Here is an 18370-nt window from a genome sequence, read left to right on the forward strand (position 1 = left end):
TGAGCATATCGTGTCTGTCTTTTGTATTATTTTGCTGCTATTTCTTTCAGGGGAAAGAAACAGTACTATACTAATACCACAATACTAAGTGATAGTTGTGAGTAAAGGGACGAGTCTCACAAATGATGGTGAGTGTCTCCTGTGAATGATGGCTCTCTGGAAGTGTGAACTCCTAGTCTTTGGACTGAGACAAGCTCGTGGTATTTCTCTTTATTCAAGGAGAATATGAGAAAAGAGACCTGCTAGGTTCAGTTTAGTCTCATATGAACATTATATTTTCCCAACACTTTAGGATCTACATGGTTTACTTAAAATGTTTTGATTTTCCTGTTTTGTCTATGTTGCAAAGATTAAGAGAGAAGGTCAAGTTTGTATGATATAAATGTGTCCTGTTAAACTTACATTTATTTTCATTAACATTTTTATTTTGACTTGTAATTATGCTAATAGTTTAAAAGTACAGTTTAGTCCAAATTAAAATTTTAAATTTTTAAGTAAAATTTTAATTAAATAAAACATAGGGACATAAACACAAATATGACATGATAAAAGAGAGTAATTGGGCCCACTTTATATTAGGTGACCTTAACTACTATGTATTTAAACATTTGATACAATGTTCTTATGTACATATGTCATTGCATTGTAATTACAATAAAAGTAGGCTACTTGTATTTAATTACATTTGTAATTACTCTGTTAACTTTACCCCTAAACCAACCCTTACCACAAAACCTAACCGTAAATCTTGCTCCTAAACTTTCCCATACCTCAACTTCCGTACCAGCAAATGTGGGCATTTTGCAGAAGAACATGTAGTTACACAGTAAATTCATAATCTTGTATGTATTTCGTGTTAGTATATAGTAATGGCCATCTAATATAAAGTGTGACCAGAGAGTTTCGGTCCATCACAGGTTATTGTTTTTTCTCCTCTTGATTTTCTCTGAACACTTTCTTTAGGATGTGCTGCTCTTTTTATTGAGAGGTTTGGATGTCGAAATACATGGACGTCTCCTCTGGACATTCTGTGACCATACATGTTTATATAATTAAAACATTCTTGAAATTCTTGCTTGGTCTTTTTTGAGGGGTTTTCCAGGCTATACAATCTTCATAGTTTGAGTCTGAGACTTTGCTGGTGTATATAATATTAAACATGGTTGGGGAGTAACGGAATACATATAACGGGAGTATATCAAATACAAGTAACTGTATTCCACTACAGTTACAATTTAAATCATTGGTAATTAGAATACAGTTACATTCAAAAATATTTTGATTACTGAAGAGATTACTTTGCATTTTATTGTCATTTGTTTCATTTAATATTTAGTGCTTTCAGATGGTAAATACATATAAATAATGTGATTCAAAGTGCATTTGAACAGCGGTGAAACACTTTCTTATGATGTGTTACATTCATACGAGCAGACAGAGAAGTAAGTTTGAAGTAAGATTGGAGCAGAAGAAATAGAAATAAACCTTGTGTAAATTGTCAGCTTTACGCTAATCTGAAATGCTATTTCTAGCCATTTTACATGCACATGTTATCAGGCACGATCATATTTTTTTACCCAGAAAATTCACGTTGGATCGCAATTTCTTTTCCTAAGACCGTTCAAATTAGGGCAAAAATCGTATTCTGGTGTTTTACAGTAAAAATATAAATTTGATGAATCTTGTTTTAAAAACAACACTGCATGAGATATTTAGGTTTTTCAGAGAATGTATTTTTAACATGTGTATTTTGTCTTACTGTACTGAGTTTTTATAGTCAAAACAAGTGAAAAAAAATGTACTAGTGCTGAAGAAGTAATCCAAAGTATTTAGAATATTTTACTGACCTTGAGGAATCTAATGGAATACGTTACAAATTACATTTTACAGCATGTATTCTGTAATCTGTAGTGGAATACATTTCAAAAGTAACCCTCCCAACCCTGATAATAAATACTTTATGTAATAAGAACATACCTTGTCATACAGCAGCAACATATTTCAGCTCCTTTAGCATGAAGAGTTCTTCATCAACTGAATTCCTCCTCAAAGAATTCCCCCTTAACTTCTAACCCTCAGGTTCTGTTCAGTCATTTTAGACTGATATAACTTTTTATTAGAATAATATTTTAGAATAATTGCATCCTTCATCGTAGAGGTATAGAACTTTGTGACTTTAACTCTTTTTACTATCTAAACACAAAATCCTGAAAAGATTCCTTTAAGTTTAGGCAGATTTCTAACAAAATATATATAACACTCATACTGTTCACTGTCGAATTTGTCTATTGAAATTCATAAGGAAATGATTGGGAATATAAAACAGAGAAAAAGGCAGAACACACAGATAAATGAATTGATAAGATTCTAACACTGCCACAGAGCTTAAGCATTTAATTTATAAATAAATACTAATTTTAACACATTTCTGAGTTTATTCAATGATATTTACTAAATAAATGGTAGATTTATTTTAAAGAGGCCCTCTTTAAAATATATTGGCCATTGCCATGAAATTGTAATCTTTTTTCATGTCCCCCCAGCAGATGGCAGCAGATCCTTTGACATACATGACACGGATCAGCCATTTCATTTCAAATAAATAACGTTTCCTTGTTACTGGAGAAAAGGGTTAAATTATTTTGTTAAATAAATGGTGTAATTTAAAGTCCACCAACATGCAGAAATGTGTCATAATAATTATGAAAGGGGTGGAGATGGAGTTGTTTACATTTATTGAACCCCATAAAAAAAAAAAAGATTACTGAAATCAATTTGAATACTTTTATTATCTTAATAGAACATTTTTTAATCATCATACAACATTCACAGTATTGTACACATTGACCCATTTGATTATAATAAAAACACGAGCTTCTAAAGATTTGAGTTTTGTTTTTGATACTGAAAAGAAATAGAAACCTCTCCAGAATTCTAATATACATACAAAAGTACAAGAATAAGAAAAATACTTTCCATATTTTACACATATATAAAATGCTCTTTTTTTTTAATAAAAAGGGCTCCTAGTATACAAAAGTGTTTGTTTCATATTTCTTTTTATACATAATAAAAATAATGCTCATGTGGTATTATTGGTGCTCTGAAAGTGTGCTGTTCAACAGTGTGTACTAGTTCAAAAGACTTTATATGCCAAAGATCTCTTCAATTTCTCTCAGCATATCCAGACCAGCACATCTCGCTCTACTCCCTCCACAGAACAATAAAACAGATATTAAATATAGTCACCAAAACAACTTGACGATTCACGTTTCTATTTGTCCCTTGCTATACGTAGCCTATTAAATAACTCTCTTTGACTTGTCCTCCTGACAGTGTTGCTGTTAAAACCAAAAGCAATGGGACACTATCTGCAAGTCCAGACCAAAGGCTACCTTGATAAATTTAAATTGTGGCAAAATAACACCTAATTTGTTATACTGATCAAGTTAAACCAGATAATGCACAGCAGATGAGCCTAAACCTTGAATCACACCTATCAATTATGATATTTAAATACTGGCCTCCTGATTGATTTTGCGGTCACCTGCTTCTAAACACATATTTCAAACTCTATATGTCCTTCCAAACATTCAGGATGGTGGAAAAGAAAATCTGGCAGCACTACAATATGGCTCAACATGTTGACATACTTATTAATGCATTAGGTATCATGAACAATATTTGTACAAAATTAATAATCTAGGTTAATGTTCATTTTAAAATATACTATTGTTCATTGTTAGCTCTAATACATAATGTTAAGGTTAACAACTTTTAATGTTAAATGCAATAGCATATGTAGAAATTAACATGAATCGAGATTATTAAATGCTGTAAAGTTTTTGTTGCATTAAATAAATGTTAATGTATACAACCTTATTATAAAGTACTACCAAAAAATAAAATATATTAGTAACTATCTTCTTAATTTGATTTACTCCATGTATAATCATGGTTGTTCAGCCCAGTTGATAAGAATCAACTGCAATGAAACCATTTAACAGATCCACAGTAAGGGGTATTTTTTGTCTTTCGAAGTTTTTCCACCATCGATCACACATGGTTTGAAGTCCTGCAGCAAGTATCTCCAAAGTCTAAACAAGGATTCACCTTGGAAACCGTAACAGGAAAACAGGCTGCTCAGTGCTCAAGTCTGTTAGACATTAAAGAAGCCAATATTTGGCTCGGAATCTGACGGTGTCTACCGTAGTACTGTTTCTGAAAGATTATACTTAAAAAAATATGACTGAGCACACACATACGCACACACTCACCGTGGCTAAGAAAGCCTCACAGCTTTGGCCATCAGGAGTGGACTGTGTTGAAAAAGGTCCCAATGTGCAGAATTCTGGCCTTTCCAAACATGAAAGGAATTTCCTATTTTTTTTTCTCTCACAGAAAAACAGAGCACACAGGAGAATAGACAGACTGAATCAACGAGAGGTGAAGTCTTTCTGAAATTACACCACACTGGTGCCAGTTAAATATATAGATTACTATTTTTCTGGATTGAAAAAACTAAAATCAAAAACAGAGGCAGGAAAAATTAGAACATTAATCCAATGGTTCAAACCATGTTACAATCTTAATGCAACACTATAGGAGAAAGGGAACAGACCAAAAAAGAAGGCCACTCATTTTAAACCATCCGTGTGTATGCAAACAGCCAATATTTTCAAACTATGTGTGCTTTTTATGAAATCATAATTATGTTAATGCAAAAATCAAAGGAACTCGTGAGTGTTAAGATGATTAGCATCTGAACAAGCTGAAAGTGAAAACATGTTTCAATATTGGCATATCTGGAAGGCCAGTTTACAAAGGCGGGGTCGTCTTAATGCTACACTTCCTTTCTGTCTCAGGTACAGACCATATCAGACTCATGATAGACACATAGAGTTTATAGATATTAAAAACATGGGTAACACTTTACAATAAGGTTCCATTTGTTAATATTAGTTAATGCGTTAAGTATCATTAACAAACTGTGAACGAAATAGTTTTTACAGCATTTATTAAATTGTAGTTAATACTAGTTAATAACAATACAGTTGTTCATTGTTAGTTCATAATGCATTAACTAATATTAACAAATACAACTTTTGTTAAAAAAAAAAGAAAAGTATTAGTTAATGTTTAAATTAACATTAACAAAGATTAATAAATGCTGTAAAATGATTGTTCATCGTTAGTTCATGTTAACTATTGGAACCTCATTGTAAAGTGTTATGAAAACATGATTCACAAACACTTAAAAATCAACATGTAGAGCAGATTTCTTGGGCCATCTTGAGTAATAAACACTGTGGGCAATATATGTATTAGTATCAGGCGAGATGAGTAATCTAACATAATCAACACTGATTAGATCAGATTTTACACTTCTATTTTTCTGCACCTCATCAACATTATCAGTTTTAATCATTACCGTCATCATTGCAAGAGGCATCATAAAAAGTGAGATGAATCCACAGTAAGAGGCACAGCACTTTCACAGAGGCGATTCATTTTTCTCACGCCCTCTGAGATGTGCAAGCGTTAATGTCAGGCATCCAAGTAGTAGCTAGCGCACAATATTCGCAGTGTTTGTGAGCTGATCGACTGTCCAATGAAGTACCATAAATAGAGTTTCACAGGTGAGATGTATATGTCCTGGCAACAGACAAAAATAATAATAATAATAATAAAAAAACTAAGGCGCAAGGAGTGGAGAGCCGTAAGGCACTTCCATATGATGACAGCCACATGCTGGGGCCCCTCAGAGTGTGTACTGCACCCTTAAACTGCACCCAGCTAGATTGTGCAACATGTGTGATTCTGGGTTGAAGGTCCTCATTCACAGAGATTATTATGAACAGTTTGTTGTTTTGTGACTGTAATGGCAAAAAAATTATAGTTAATAATAATAATATAATAGTCCTTCATGTTCTTACAAATGTGCATAAACGTGTCATAACAAGTCCTACTCTCAAGATCAGACGATGTAGTGTAAAGCATACTGTAGCGCACTTGCTCACAATGTAATGAAGTTTCCATCCTCTCTCATGCTTTCTTGGCTGCTACTCGTCTTGGTGAGGCTGCCATTGTGTGTCGGTGTGGTTAGGGAGCTTAAAGAGGCCTTGCTGTCTGACAAAGAGCTGCTACTGGGCAAGGAAACACTTTGCGGGAGAGGCCTGTGTGTAAATGAGCCCGACGACAGGGCGTTACCATGGCTGACGTTTCCATTAGACATGCGGTGTGGAATGTATGTAAGCAAATTGTCGTTTTCTATGATGAGATCAGTATCGTCATCACTATCCCCCTCAGCCACACTGTTGCTGTTGCTGTATGGGCTGGGATTGTGTGAGGCGGGACTGGGGGCGGAGTCATGAGAGAGGGCGGACCCTCCCGTGCCAGCAGAACTGTTGCCGGCTGAGGTTTTACTTGCGCGATCCATGGTGCTGTTGCGCTGATTGACAGGTTTCACTGTAACAATGAGGTTGTGGCTGTTTGCAACCATCATATCAGTCACCTGGTCCAGTGACTTCCCTGCCACATCGATACCATTCACCTCAAGAATCTCATCGTTAACTCCCAGTAATCCTGTGCTCTCGGCCAAACCGCCCTTCACGAGGCGTGAGATGAAAACGCCCGGAACCTTCTCTACCCCTTGGGCTGTAATGCGAACGCTGACGCCATCACGGATGTAAAAGCCCAGGGGTTTGTGGGTGCCATCCTTGTGCAAACGGACACGAAGATGTGTATCGGGCAAGATGTCCACATCGATGATAGAAGAGATCTGCCGGAAATCCTGTGGAAGGCCGATGAGCAGCGCCGGTTTAGACTTCTGTTGGGATTGACGCAGACCTGCTAGGCCCTTTTTTCTTCTCTGAAGAGACCCTGTGGGGAAGGGTATGGGGTCATCCACATCTACACAGAGAAAGACAGAGAAATTAGTGAAATTGGCTATAAATACAAAGTAAACATAACAACAGAAACTTTACTGTCTTTGTATTTACGACCTCCACCTGTTAATGTTAAAATATTCACTGTTTCACAAGTATAACCACAAGACCAATTATAGTGTGATAAAAACTAAGCTTTTCTGTGTTATTTCCAGTTGTACAACTTTTAGTAAGTGTTTTTATTAAATTTATAAGCTTCACATTTCTGCCTTTATAACCACCAGAAATGGGCCCCAATCACTTCCATTGAAAGTGCCTCACTGTAACCTCGATTATAACCTTTTAAGCTGCAACTATTTTTGTTGTAATCACCATTATGTCACAAATGCTGTAGATTGATCTTAACTTGTATTGAACCTGTAATGTTCCTTTAAAGGGATAGTTCACCAAAAAAAATAGAAATTCTATCATCATTCAATCACCATTAGGTTGTTCCAAACTCCTATAACTTTCTTCTTCAAAAGGAGGAATTTCCCAAGGATCTTCTGTTCGCTGATTTCAATACATTGGCAGTTGATAGTGACTAATTTTAGTCAAGTCAAGATTTTCACTCTAAAATAAAATTTGATGATACTTTTAGGTCCTTTATAAGGCATTAAAATGAGTCCCTATCGACTTCCATTATATATGGAAATCGGCAAATGTGACATTCAAAATTTCTCTTGTGCTCTTCTGAAATTTGGGACTACATGAGTGAAGTAAATGTTGAGAGAATTTTCATTTTTGGGTGAAATATTCCTTGAATTAATAATTAAATATAAGCAGGAATTTCTATGTAAATAATCTCTCTAATTTTATAAAAACCTACAGCTTTTTTACTACTGTGGCTTCCTCTCAAAACTCGATGATGCAGCATTGTGAAATATTGTTGGCTCCTGTATGATAAATTGCTTGCGATTTTCCTCATTTTTAAGAAATCTTGGATAAGCGTCCCCCAGCCCCTCTCCAAAAACACTGCCCCAAACTGAAAGTTAAGCTTTTCAAATCACAGTTATTTAAGATGTGCTAAGGAAAAAGACATTAAACAGACATTAAATCTGCTTTCATCTCCTTACATCCAATTCCTCCTGTCATAAACAAGACAGTTCTCCTCTTTATAACTCCACAGAAACTTAAAATGACATTGATATCTGAATGTTTATATTGAGCCAAAAGATCAGAAAAAAAGTATAGAAGAGACTTAATCATAATAAAATGGAGTGACAAGGATGGATGGATGGATGGATGGATGAACAAACAGGCATTGTAATAAATCTGTCCCAGGCACTTGCAAAAGGTCAAGGGTCATGAATCAGATTACAGTCAGATTAATCAAAGTACCTCTCACTGCAAATGATATTCACTATTCAAAAGACCCAAACATCCTATCACAGCTGATGTGTCAGACTAGAAAAAGGCAAAAACGTGGCTTGTTTTTGCCTTTGCCTTTTAGCAGGTAGGGGCAAGTAAAAGAGAACACAAAGCCCTTGACTGGAATCTGGTGGGAGGTAACATGCGTCACAGAAATGAGAGAATGTTTTTGGTTATTTTTAAACGGCAGCAGGGCATTTGAGTGCGAGTCTTCATGGAGAGGTCTTTTTGTGATTAAGTGAGCAAAGCCTGCTGGGAGTGGAAATAGCAGGAAGTCATCAACACCTTCCCCTCAGTCTGCTGACTAACATTAAACTGTATGTAAATGAGTTGTCTGCAGTGTTCCCTTAATATATAGCCTAATAATAAACCAAAAAATAGGCTTGATGCCAAAGCAAGGTTAGACAAACAGAAGGAGCCTGGACATTACAATAAAAACAATGTCGTTGCTTACTAAACTGCTTTTTCTGATAACTTGATAGGGCAATCACAGAATTCTTTGCTTAAATATTTGTATAATGACTGCTAAAAAGTATAATTGACCATTATCCCAGTCAATCAGTTTTCTACATAGCTGTGCTAGTTTCATCATAAATAATTGAATCTCAAATCAATATTTAATATCCATTTATTTGTCAAATATTCATGCATTAATAGGCCTGATAGCATACAGTTAGCCGAACAATTGTACCAAATCGCTGAATTAAACCACTAGTGATGACATATTTGGTGTCTTTGCAGGATCCCGATCACAATTATAGTGGTATAATGCATTTTTAAAACCTGCTTATGTCCAAATAAATCCTCTTCAGAAAGCAGCTCACATTCTTCACATCTTTTGCCATGCAAAAAGTCTGGCTATTGGCAGACAAATGCTAATATTTATCACATCATTGCACATTCAATGCATTCGCGGGAGACAAACACAACAGTCGTTCTGTGCATGTAAAGTGTTGTTTGTACTGTACATCCAGAGATGAATACTTCAATAACACAGCAAAGCTGATGTCTTCTTGAGTTGTTACCTAGTTACAGTGGTAAACAGCTGCCACTTGTACTCACAATGAGACGTAAACTGACCTCAGTTTGGACCCAAAAAATATGATGTGAACAAAGACCAGCTGGGGAGGGGGGAGGAGATGAACTCTGGTTCGGTCCAAGCAAACGAACCAAGTGTGAAAGCACCCTTAATCTGCCAATTGGGCCTGTCTTCAGTTAATTGCTAATCTCAAAATGGCCAGATATCGGCTAATTAATCTCTCTGGCTCATATATTGGTATAAAGTACATTTCTTGGTTCAGTAAGACTTCCAAAACCATCTGTGCCATCTGCAAGCAAACTGCCCAGCATGCATCTTTCGAAGAGATTTCACGAGAGGGGATTATATTAAGTAGCCTGTTTGACTACAGGCCCAGGTTTGCTTTAGAGGGACAAACTGTACATTACCAGCTCCAGTGGCTCACAGCTAATTAATTATCATCAGACCTCAGGGCCAGCCTGTGGATGGGGTGATGGTTAGTGAACTCTGACCCCTGCACTCATAAGATGACATACTACATCATGCAAATACAATAGAGATGGGGAAGCCCACAAATGTGTAGTGATTACTGTACTCAGGGGGACTCCATTAGTATAATAAGCATGTAAATATTTCCCTATTCTTTCAAAGTACATACAGTATTGGCCATTGTGTGTGACCATCTCTGCGTGGGTGTGTTTATGAAGGCTATTAGTTTAAACGTATCATATATAGTATGCAACACACATAGCCTCCCTGCCTGTCTCCCTACATTAGTCTGAGTGTTTGCCCCCCCACAGAGAGCAGGGGAGCCTCTGTTATTAAACTTGCTCACAGGCTGGAGAAGGAGAGGCAGGGCAGACGGGGTACCCAGGGAGGTTGAGTGGGAGGCAGGGTGGGATCCAGCCAGACAGGCTGGTAAGAGATGGGGATAATGGGGTGCCCCTAGGGTCTATAGCAGGTCCAAAAACAATCCTTGTTAACACAGGGAGACAAAAAAATATATACTATATACTAAATCCCTGACCTAAAAACTGTTCTATATGTTAAGACACAGTTGAAGTGCAAATTTTTGTGGGGGTGGCTGTGTATAAATGAGGTCTGGGAATTTGTAAACACTATACCTACTACTTAGTGGAATGACGTGATGTATTGCTTGGAGATCGGAAGCTAATGCACTGAGCTCTCAAGGCTGATTAAGAGATACTGTCCTCTTAGCAATATCTCGCGCACAACACACATGCAGACAAGGCAAGAATTCACCATTGTCTAGATCAAGACTGAAAACCCACTACCTCCCCTTGGCAAACTATCACAGACAACCATTAATATCAATGTCAATGTCATATAACCACAAATACGGCCAAATAATCAAATGACCCCCACTTATAGCCAGTCCGTTACCACAGCAACCTTGAATTACTGTAGCAAAACTGCTTTTCCAGTGTTATAAGGGAGTTTTAGTTGGGTTCAGTCAGATTGTGATGCATTTTCAGCTTTGGGCTTGATGATTGTAACAACATTACCCAGCCACTTATCATATTAAGCTAGTCTGAAAGAGAGAAGCTAGTATTACCAATAACCACATGAAGTTCAGACAAAGGCAGAGTGAGACTCCTCTCTCACTCAGCACTGGCCAGCACGAAAAGGAAAAAGGGGATGTATTTGTATTATTCAAACTCAAAGTAAATGTATAGAAAGGTGTATGCATAGACCATAGGTGTATGCATAGATGTATCCAAACCGGCTCTGGGCACAGACTGAGCAGAGCTTTGTGAACGTTGCTCTCAGGATTACCCAGATACAGAGCGACTTCCACTACACCCTCAGACACTGCACACTGGGGAAGGGCAGTGCAAAACAGCTGGGTCTGCAGACTAGATGTTCAACTCACTGTAAATTCTTGTAAAAATGTTGTCAATACTGGTAAAATCAAGTGTTCTTAATACTGGAAATGTCAAGTTTTGGGCTCATAACTCAAATATCTCTGTTTCTTGAACTTATTTATCTTAAAAATATATAGCCTTAAGATTCAAAGTCTTAATAACTCAAACAATTGAGTACAAAAGGAATTGGGGAATATCCATGCTTTTTAATTATCATGTTTCCTTGGTCAAAGGGAACATATGGTGGCATTTACATAGATGTTATTAAGAATTCATAGAGTTTTTGTAGTATTATTTATATTGTTTTGGTGCAAATAGTTATTTCGTGTAATGATCTGTGTCCCCTTGGTCAAGTTGGATCCTATTAATTATATTTTAGTTTACTTTGTGCATGTGCAACTGAAGTACAGGTTTATATGCATTTAAGTGGATAATTACGTTTATTTCATGACTGACCTAGAATCTGTAATAATCTTCTTTATTTGAGCTGTACCTGTGCCTTTGTGTGATCTAAATTGGAGTCAATTCAACTAAAAATATTAAATAACAACAATATGCAAATATCAAATCTAAGTTATGTCTATTGAATCTAGATGTCTTAACTTAAATAGTTACGTTCATTCCATATGAACACCAAGTTAAGTGGACTTAAATTACACAAGTTTTGGAGACACCATTACACAATTTAATTGAGGGAATGAGTTTACTCAATCAATTTAGTCGTCAACTTGTTAGTGTTTTCAGTGTCGTAAGTAAATAAAATAGCCAAGACTTGGTCATCACAATCTACTAAATTAACTGTTTATTTTCATCTCTTTTATTTCTCTATTGATATGTACTTTACAGTAAGCCTCATGAAAGTCACTGTGAGAGTGTCTATATAGCTAGGAGTTATTTAATGAATACTGTTAATTGAATCCCGAAAAACTGAATTTATTTAATCTCACAACACGTGTACATTTATGCAGTAGACAAAACAATTAATTGCTTATCTATTTATGACTGCATTACTTATGTGTCTCGAGTAATCTGATTTTTGAGAGTATTACTGCCTGCACTGACTGATCTGGAAAAGATCTAGAAAGAAAAGATTTACACTTGGGCTGCACGATTTGGACAAAAAGTCATATTGCGATTATTTGGAAAAATACTGTGATTATGATGGTAATGTTTTCCACATGTTCAACTGCAGAAAGGCTACTGGGGATTTCACACTTGAGCCCTCTTAAAAAGAACCAAACTGAGACTTTTTTTCAGTTCAACCACAAACAAATAAATATGTAAACAGTGAAACAAAGTCTTCTTCATATCCAAATGTTACCATCCATCGTGTACCTCTTTTTGTCCATTTTGTGACAGGATCTCAGCTCACTAATCATCATCATTAGTTTTAGAAACACAGTCAACTTGAATATTAGGGATGCTCCAATCAGGATTTTAACATCCGATACCGATCTCCAATTTTCTTTTCATCTCATCAATCTATGCTGATCATTTAACTTTTATCAGCAGCTCTGTCAAAACTGGTTATATGTAAACTTTCTGCTCAATGTCACTTTTAACTACATTTCCCTGTTGGTAAAACCATAGTTGTTGCCTAGTTTTTGCTGTCAAATATAATGTTGGTTGATTGAATAATTAAGTATACAGAAAATATAATTTTAAAATATAAATGTTACTCTTTATTCTAGGCCTTAAAAACTAGTAGGCTTAGAGGAAGAGAAGTTTAATGCTCAGAAATCATTTAATAAAGATGTTTGAATTATACCCCATCTTGTATTCTACATTATTATGATACCTGTGCCTTGCAGAGACTAAGATGCTGCTACCGCAGATAATAATAAAAAACGCTTCACACAGGATGGGCCAGTTTAGTGTAAATAAAGCATTTAGCGCACGTAAGCAAACAGAACCAGAGCACTTCTGTTACTCGAAGCATGAGAGGGAGTGCAGAACCGCTCTGAAAACACCAACTTAATATAGACTGGACAGAGCAGTGCAAATACAATTTGAAGGGAGCAGAATATTTATTTATTTAATTTAAATTGCAGCCCTTCCAGTTTAATAAACGCACAAGGTCATATCGTGGTTTAGATTAATTGTGCAGCTCTAATTTACACCAGTAGAGAAAAAGAAACAAACCAATGAATGATGTTATAACATTTATTTACTAACTTTAACCCCTTACCCAAACCCTATATCTAATAAGCTAAACTGAACACAACAGAAAAGTTCTAAAAAGTTCCAAAAAGAACAACTGCAAACTTATTTATTAGAAAGAAACAAGCCAATAACTGTATGAAATTGTAAGACATTGTACAACTTTTATTCCCATACAGACTGACCAATAGGGCTGAAACAATTAGTCGACATTATCGACAAAAATGTTAGTTGTCGAATAGTCATTTGATCTCATTTAACATTGCACTGCAACCCTTCCAAACAGCTTCAGGTGATGTAGATCGCAAAGCTATTTGGGAATTATAATGCAAAAATACAGTAAAGTAAATACAGAAGCACTCTCGTTGTGGAATAATTTAAAGGAAACACCCCAGCGTTACTTCTTTTGTGCAGATATATTTAATGCGTTATAGCTTTAAATATATATGAGAGACACTGTAGTGGGGACGCTCATCCCTCGAGACTGCACGCTTGCTGCAGCTAGATTATAACGTATTGGCTCGCGACTTATTGAATCATAATATATGTCACTGTGCATTTCTTATTGTGAAGAAAATTGGCAATATGCAGCTTTATTAATACGAGAGAGTTTTTTTTTTGTGAGTTAAAAGATGGATTGAAATGAACAAAAATGTGAGAGAGGGTAGTCTTCACCCCATTATACACTGCAACAAAATATGTTTTGGATTTGTTTTGGCTTGTTTTCCAATATAAATATGTAAAACTCTTTTAAAACAACATACATTTACTTTAGCAGGTATACTCCAGAATTTTTTTTATATCTGAGAATATTGAATATAATATTAAAAACAAAGGATAAAATATTCTTTAAAAAAAAAGATGCATTCACCTGAGAAGCAGCATATGAAATATTTAGTCTTGCTTTTAGAGAATAGATCTTGAATATAAGTATATTTTGTCTTTATTGCACTCACAGAAGTATAACCGAAAAAATACATTTATATACAAAATACACTTACTGTACATGAAACATTCTCTTAAGGTCTAAATATTTTATATATATCTTGTTTTAAGGATTTTTAGACAATTTTAAATGGAAAGGAAAACAAAACACTTGATAACAATAGGATTTTTTGCAGTGAATCTTTTACTAAATTAAACAAGTATTTTTTCCATTTAATTCAGTAAATGTCATTTAGTAGTATTTTTAATTGATCATTTAAAAGCATGTTTGATACAATCTCTAAAGTCGGGCACAAACTGAATAATCGGTTAAGATCTAAAGATTAATCGTTGCAATAATCGTCCAAATAGTCGAATCATCATTCTAATAACCGTTAGATTGACAATGAAGGCATAAAATTCTAGCTAGCCTCCTACCCAACAATTTATTTAAAGGAAATGTTTGTGGACAAATGTTGTCAGTCCATGGTTAATTATGAAATACAAACAACTGTATGTCCAACATGATTACACAAATTTGGCATGTTGTTTCTAAGAGCTCCAGTACCGGATCGGCCACATTATGCCGACTTGCCATCAAGCGGCATTTGATCAAGCCTATCAAACATTTTGGCATTGGCTCCGGCGAGTTTACTTTCCCATGTGGCGTGACTGGAAGTGCATTGCGTCAATAGAGTGGGAGACCCGTGTTTGGATCCTGCATTGTAACCAGGATGTGATCATGTTTGTATAATCAGTGACGAGAGTGATTCGGAGGTTAGGTTTAGTTATGCGGTTTGGGTTGGGGGGTACAGTTTATAAAATATGCATTCCTCTTCACTGTATTACAGCCTGTACAGCTAAAACAACTCACTTCATTGCTCTCATTTGGCACCCCTGTGTGGAGATTTCACCCAAAAAAACAAAAAACAAAAATGGAGCTCATACTGTACATGCCCATATGCCCAACAACACTTACCGCTGCTGCCACTGGGAGCAGTGTTTTGCATTTTGTTAAGCACTAACTGATTTTAGCTAAAGAAAACTCAACCTATTGTTTTCGAATTCACTGTAAGATTAGTGTGGTATGTCCATAACCTTAACTATATGTAAATAATGCTTTCCTCGTCTCATTCCAATCCCTTTTTTTTTGTGTGTGTGTTTGTGTCCATGTTACAATCCAATCCAGTGTCTATGTGCCAGGGGTTGAAACAGAAGAACCCTAACGCAGATGGTAATAAACACATAAGAGGTTTTATTACATAAAAACTAAAAATACAATGGTCCAGGCAAAACAGGACATGAAACAAACCCCATGAGAGGGAAAACCAACCAAAATGCAAAAAAGGCATAAAACAAAATACAAATAACAGACTGACAAGAAACCACAATCAGACAGAAACCACAAGGATTTCTTTTTATAGAAACCACTAAAAAAGCAGCACTATACTGTATATAGCTTGGTAGATGACAAATAACTTGTTCCAATAGTTTTTATTCCCAACAATAAGATGTTAGGTTAAAATGTACATGCATGCATAAAGGTATATGTGTATTTTAGGTGCTTTAAAATCACCTTATTCTGATCACCTTTCTCAAATAAATGAAGTCATGGAAACTGCAAGTATGATAATCACTGGGTAACATTTTACAATAAGGTTTGCATTAGGTATCTTTAACAATGTACAATACAATGTTCCAGCATTTATTAATCTTGGCTAATGTCAAATTCTAAAAATACAATTGTTTATTGCTTGTTCATGTTAGTTCATATTGTAATAACTAATTTTATAAATGGATTAGTATATGAAGAAATGATGAAGTATTGTTCATTGTTAGTTCATGTTATCTAATGTAGTTAACTAATGTTAACGTGTTACCCATTAAAGTTACACTAAATAAGAAAAAGCTAAATAAAATAGATTTTGATAGTTTTAATTGTCACCTGTAATGCCTGTAGGACGGGCCGGCCCTGTCGAGGGGGCAGGGCCAGGTAAAAAGACAAAGAACAGAAACAGCCGGGGTAGAGAAAACACATGAGAGGCAAAACGCAACAAAACAACCAGAGTGTCAGGATCCTATCATAAAAGTGAAATACCAAGACTAGACAATGACATGATCCTCACACTATGTTTGCTAAATTGAGTATGTTTGCACTAACCATACTCAATAATGCTCCTAATAAAAGAGTGCATGAGAATATATGAGGTCAAGAGTACATTCATGTCCACTAAAGATAATAACATTGAGGTACAATGAACCCTTCAACAAAATCTTGGTGGTTCTTAAGCTAATTTCAGAACCTCTCCAGTTCCTAGGTGAAATACATTATTGTATAACAGGATAGCTTATTGACTCAGTGATACTACCTCCAGGCAGTGTGTTTTGCTAGTATAGGGTAGCTTATTTACCCAGCGTTAACACCTAATAATGTGATGTTATGGCAAGGCTGGACAGCTTATTGACTGCAACCCTATGCTGCACATTCAAAGGTTATTTATTACCTGTCATATATCACTGACAGTGGAGCAATTGGCTCTCATCAGCAGTGAATGGCTGCTGTGTGTATGACTATGTGTTAATATGATATTGGTGCTGTATTGAGAGACAATTGCTCTGTTCCAAAACCTGCAAGCTGCCTACTCATCTTTATGGCATCATAGGTCGACACAAAGGCTGTTCCAAATGGTAGACAACTTTATCATGCTGCCTACTAAGACGATACCTCGTCTTGACCAAATTCTAAGGCAGCATTGTTTTGGCCTTTCACAGGAAAGGCAATCCAAGCTCAGTGAAAAAATAACTTGTAAAAAATGACAAGATTGCAGACAAAGCAAGAACATTTTTGATTATAAATAAACTTATACCACAGGTCTGTTGAATGCTTGATTCTGATTGGTTGACGGATGTTCTAAGGTGTGCAATTAGTATTCAAGTTAACGCATGGCTATGAAGTAGTTCCAGGTCTTGACCGATTAACAGTTCCATATCACTTCGCCAAATTATTTCAGATAGCCATACAGGTTACCACAGCAAAATAACCATATAAACAAAGACATTGGTTAAAGTAAATCGGTTAAGAATGTCAAAAAATGTCTATCATATCCTAAATTTATTTATATTCAATTGAAAAAAGTGTGCTTAGGCTCGTTCTCTTCCTCTCTCTTTCACTCTCGTCTGACACACACACACATAAAACAAAAACATTGGTTAAAGTAAATCAGTTAAGAACATCAAACAATGTCTGTTACATACTCCATTTATTAAATTTTTTGTTGAAAATCTCACGTCTCCCCTGCAATTACACACACATACATATGCACACACACACACACACACACACACCCACACACCCACCCACACACCCACACACCCACACACCCACACACCCACACACCCACACACACACACATGTTGTGTTTCCATGTTTTATGGGGACTTTCCATAGACATAATGGTTTTTATACTGTACAAACTTTATGTTCTATCCCCTAAACCTAACCCTACCCCTAAACCTAACCTTCACAGAAAACATTCTGCATTTTTACATACTCAAAAAACATAATTTAGTATGATTTATAAGCTGTTTTCCTCATGGGGACCAACAAAATGTCCCCACAAGGTCAAACATTTCGGGTTTTACTATCCTTATGGGGACATTTGGTCCCCACAAAGTGATAAATACACACACACACACACACACACACACACACACACACACACACACACACACACACACACACACACACACACACACACACACACACAGAGACTCATGTCCTGACCAACAAACAGAGCAACAAAGCATCCCGTGACTTGATCAATACATCAGTTTCTATTATTCAAAATAACTTTTAATATGTTAAACTTTTTATGTTTCAGTATATTTCACCCTAATCGGCCTCACATAGCTATAATGGAAAGCACCTCGCTACAACTCCCCCCCCACCCCACACACACACAATCACCTGCACTACCTTGTTACTCAAGTGCCAAAAAGCAGCGCATCATCCCTCGCTAGTTCTAGAGTGAAGTTTTCGAACTAGCAATGAAGGCTTGAGCTGTATCAAAGCTGGATACACTCGA

The 18370-nt window shown here is 35.9% G+C and overlaps 1 protein-coding gene across 2 annotated transcripts in view; it reads right to left on the bottom strand.

Annotated features, from left to right (window-relative positions):
* Positions 1-2827: 2827 nt before the first annotated feature.
* LOC127623401 (partitioning defective 6 homolog alpha-like) overlaps positions 2828-18370 on the bottom strand; it is a 38280-nt gene continuing 22737 nt past the window's right edge. The window contains exons 3-4 of one of the 2 annotated variants that reach the window (XM_052097857.1): positions 6021-6912; positions 2828-5876 (exon numbers count right to left, since the gene is read on the bottom strand). In XM_052097857.1, coding sequence (XP_051953817.1) covers positions 5852-5876; positions 6021-6912 — 917 coding nt within the window. In that variant the 3' untranslated portion in view covers positions 2828-5851. Of the gene's footprint in view, positions 6913-18370 lie in introns of both variants that reach the window. The other variant, XM_052097858.1, reaches the window with a different exon arrangement.

Source organism: Xyrauchen texanus, chromosome 29, assembly GCF_025860055.1.
Source record: "Xyrauchen texanus isolate HMW12.3.18 chromosome 29, RBS_HiC_50CHRs, whole genome shotgun sequence".
Taxonomy (NCBI): domain Eukaryota; kingdom Metazoa; phylum Chordata; class Actinopteri; order Cypriniformes; family Catostomidae; genus Xyrauchen; species Xyrauchen texanus.